At 65.5% G+C, this 3,318-nt stretch overlaps 1 protein-coding gene across 1 annotated transcript in view; it reads left to right on the top strand.

Moving 5' to 3' along the window:
• The window catches only part of CACNA1I (calcium channel, voltage-dependent, T type, alpha 1I subunit), an 88,168-nt gene that overhangs the window by 64,894 nt on the left and 19,956 nt on the right, over positions 1 to 3,318 (top strand). Inside the window, exons 12-17 of the mRNA XM_012735118.1 lie at positions 190 to 375; positions 641 to 758; positions 1,218 to 1,373; positions 1,806 to 1,902; positions 2,416 to 2,618; positions 3,174 to 3,311. Coding sequence (XP_012590572.1) covers positions 190 to 375; positions 641 to 758; positions 1,218 to 1,373; positions 1,806 to 1,902; positions 2,416 to 2,618; positions 3,174 to 3,311 — 898 coding nt within the window. The remainder of the gene's footprint in view (positions 1 to 189; positions 376 to 640; positions 759 to 1,217; positions 1,374 to 1,805; positions 1,903 to 2,415; positions 2,619 to 3,173; positions 3,312 to 3,318) is intronic.

Here is a 3,318-nt window from a genome sequence, read left to right as displayed (position 1 = left end):
TGGGTGGGTGGGTGGATGGGTGGATGGATGAGTGGGTGGATGGTGGATGGGTGGATGATGGATGGATGGGTGGATGAATGTTCTGCACCTCTCTGCCCCCCCTCCCATTTCCTCTGCCCTCCGCTCCTCCTGGCCTCCCACGGGCCCCCTCTGCCTCTCCCCTCTCACCCACCTGCCCGCTCTGTGCAGCATCTGGGAGATCGTGGGGCAGGCGGACGGCGGCCTGTCAGTGCTGCGGACCTTCCGGCTGCTGCGGGTGCTGAAGCTGGTGCGCTTCATGCCCGCGCTGCGGCGCCAGCTGGTGGTGCTCATGAAGACCATGGACAACGTGGCCACCTTCTGCATGCTGCTCATGCTCTTCATCTTCATCTTCAGGTGAGCCCTGCCAGTCCAGAGCCACACCATGGGCAGGAGCTGGGGGCACGTGGCCGGTGGAGATCAGGGAACACCCTGGACTGGGGTGTGAGTCCCAGCATCACCCGGTACCCCGCGGCGCTGACCCTCAGTGGTCACACCTGCAAAACGGAAGCATTGCAGCTCACACCCTCCCCATGTCTTACCGGATTGTTCTGAGGCCGACATGAGGTGGGTGGTGAGAGCGCGGCCTGTGAGGGTCCCTGAGCCTCCCGCTCCCCCCCAGCATCCTCGGGATGCACATCTTCGGCTGCAAATTCAGCCTCCGCACGGACACGGGAGACACGGTCCCCGACAGGAAGAACTTTGACTCCCTGCTGTGGGCCATCGTCACCGTCTTCCAGGTGAGCCTTGGGGGGCAGGGGGGCTCTCCCGGGCCTACACCCGGCGTCGCTCTTCAGGGTGCCTGCCCGGGAGGCCCCGAACCCCAGCCTCTAGTGCAGCGTTCTTCTCACACTGTTCTCACGAGCCACGTGGGTGTGGCCGGATGTGGGTGCTGTCACACATTGTAGGCGGTGGGGTCGAAGGGCGGTGGGCTCAGTCCAGGTTTGGGGGGCTGGGGAGGTGGGGCAGCCAGGCGGGAGCAGCAGCCCGGGGGAGGGTGTCGCGAGTGTGTGATTCCGCCTCCGGAGGGGGTTGGGCGAGCTGGGGCCGCGCTCGTGAGCCCCCAGCCGAAGCATAATAGTCCGGGCTTCGCGGGCTGCCGGAGCGGCGACAGGTGCTGCAGGTGGGGCCGGCCGCAGCAGGTCTGGGGCGGGGACGCGTGGTGCCCCGAGACTGAGCCGAGCCCCCTGCCCCCACAGATCCTCACCCAGGAGGACTGGAATGTTGTCCTCTACAACGGCATGGCCTCCACTTCCCCGTGGGCCTCCCTCTACTTTGTGGCCCTCATGACCTTTGGCAACTATGTGCTCTTCAACCTGCTGGTGGCCATCCTGGTGGAGGGCTTCCAGGCGGAGGTGACTGCAGCCCTGGCAGAAGAACACCCCTGGGGCGACACGCGCTGGACGGGACCGGATGGGGGGGCGGCTGCATCCAGGCGTCCACAGGCAGCAGGTCCCAAAGGAGGGTTTCGGTGATGTGGCCAGCAGGCCAGGCTGCGTCTGGGACCCTGCCCGGCCCCCAGAGCTGTGGGACAAGGCCTGGCCAGCTCAGATTCTAAAGCCCCAGGAGCTGGGATTCTGGGCCCCGGACCCCCATTCTCCAAGACTCGGGGTACTCCAAGGCAGGCGGATGTGGTGTGTGGCTTTGGGCCGCGTTGGCTTCTCACGTCCCTTTTCCAAGACTGTTTCCCCATCCGTAAAATGCGGGTGAAAACATGCACTGGAGATGTCAGGAGGGAGGGAAAGACTGAGCTGACCTTCGTTCCGACATGAGGGGTGGTCTCCCAGGGCGACGCCAACCGCTCCTACTCGGACGAGGACCAGAGCTCGTCCAACATGGAAGAGTTTGACAAACTTCAGGAGGGCCTAGACGGCGGCGGCGGAGGTAAACGGGCCTCCACTGGGCACCGGGGCGCTCGGCCTGCCGGAGATGGGGTGAAGGGCGTGGCCTCTGGCTCCCCCGAAGCTCAGGCTCTGGGACTGCCCCTTCTCTGTGGTCTGCCGCTTCCAGTCAGCATCGCCAACCCCCCAAAGTCAGCCACATGGTCCTGAATTCTTGCCACAGGGCAGCGCACCCACCCTCGTCCCTCCACAAGGCGAGGTCTGTCGGGAAGAGCCTCGGGTCCCCCGTTGGCCCCCTGGAAGCTCGGAACAAACCCCTCCCCCCAAGCCCTGTGTCATGCCTGTGTTGGTGGCTGGGCTGGACATGGAGAGAGAGTCCCAGGCAGGCAAGGCAAGGGCCCTGCTGTCCAGAGCTACAGCTGCGAGCCTGCAGGCCAGCTGCAGGGACAGGACAGGGCCCCCCAGAAGACTCCGTGTGCCTTTCTCATGACGCCCTTTGCTACTGTCCCGTCCTGTCTGCCTCCTGTCCCTGCCTGTCTCTACCTCACCCCTGCAGATCCCAAGCTCTGTCCAATGCCTATGACCCCCAATGGGCACCTGGACCCCAACCTCCCACTTGGTGGACACCTGGGCCCCGCTGGGGCTGCAGCACCGGCCCCCCACCTCTCACTGCAGCCAGACCCCCTGCTGGTGGCCCTGGGCTCTCGCAAGAGCAGCGTCATGTCCCTGGGGAGGGTGAACTACGACCAGCGCTCCCTGGTGAGTCTTTGTGGGGTGCCCCGATGGGTGCTCCCTGCTGGGGTGTGCAGAGGGACCCTGGGGAGCTGTGTCCACCATCAGGGTGCTCAGGCTTAATGCTGAAAACCAGCCAGGGGCCATGTGTGTGTCCCTGGGTGCCCAGTGCTGGAAGGGCACCTGGCAGGGAATGGATGAGTGAAGGACTCTGCCTGGGCCTGGCATGGACAACCGGGAGGTCTTAGCAGCAACGTGAGCGTGAAGAACCAAGCTTCGGGCTCAGGCAGAACCTAGTGTGTCTGCTGTGTGACCACGGGCTCGTTGTAGCCCTCTCTGAGGCAGTGTCCTCACCTGTAGCTATAACGAGTATCCTGGGTGCTGTGCTTTCCCGAGGAGGACATATACCTGCATGTGCACAGCCCTTAGAGCGTGCGGAGGGGCCCAGGGCCCGCTGTCCCATCACCCCCTGCTGAGGCAGGCGCCCCTAGGACCTCAGCCATTGCGGGCAGCCCTCGCCACAGCTGCGGGCATGTGGCAGGCGCGGGGCTGGCCTGACTGGAGCCCGCGGCTTCCTCCCAGTCCAGCTCCCGGAGCTCCTACTACGGGCCGTGGGGCCGCAGCGGGGCCTGGGCCAGCCGCCGCTCCAGCTGGAACAGCCTCAAGCACAAGCCGCCCTCCGCTGAGCACGAGTCCCTGCTGTCTGCCGAGCGCGGCGGGGCTAGGG

The sequence above is a fragment of the Condylura cristata genome, unplaced genomic scaffold (assembly GCF_000260355.1).
Source record: "Condylura cristata isolate star-nosed mole 26May11 unplaced genomic scaffold, ConCri1.0 scaffold00004, whole genome shotgun sequence".
NCBI classification, from domain to species: Eukaryota; Metazoa; Chordata; class Mammalia; order Eulipotyphla; family Talpidae; genus Condylura; species Condylura cristata.
This window is presented reverse-complemented; position numbering and strand designations above follow the sequence as displayed.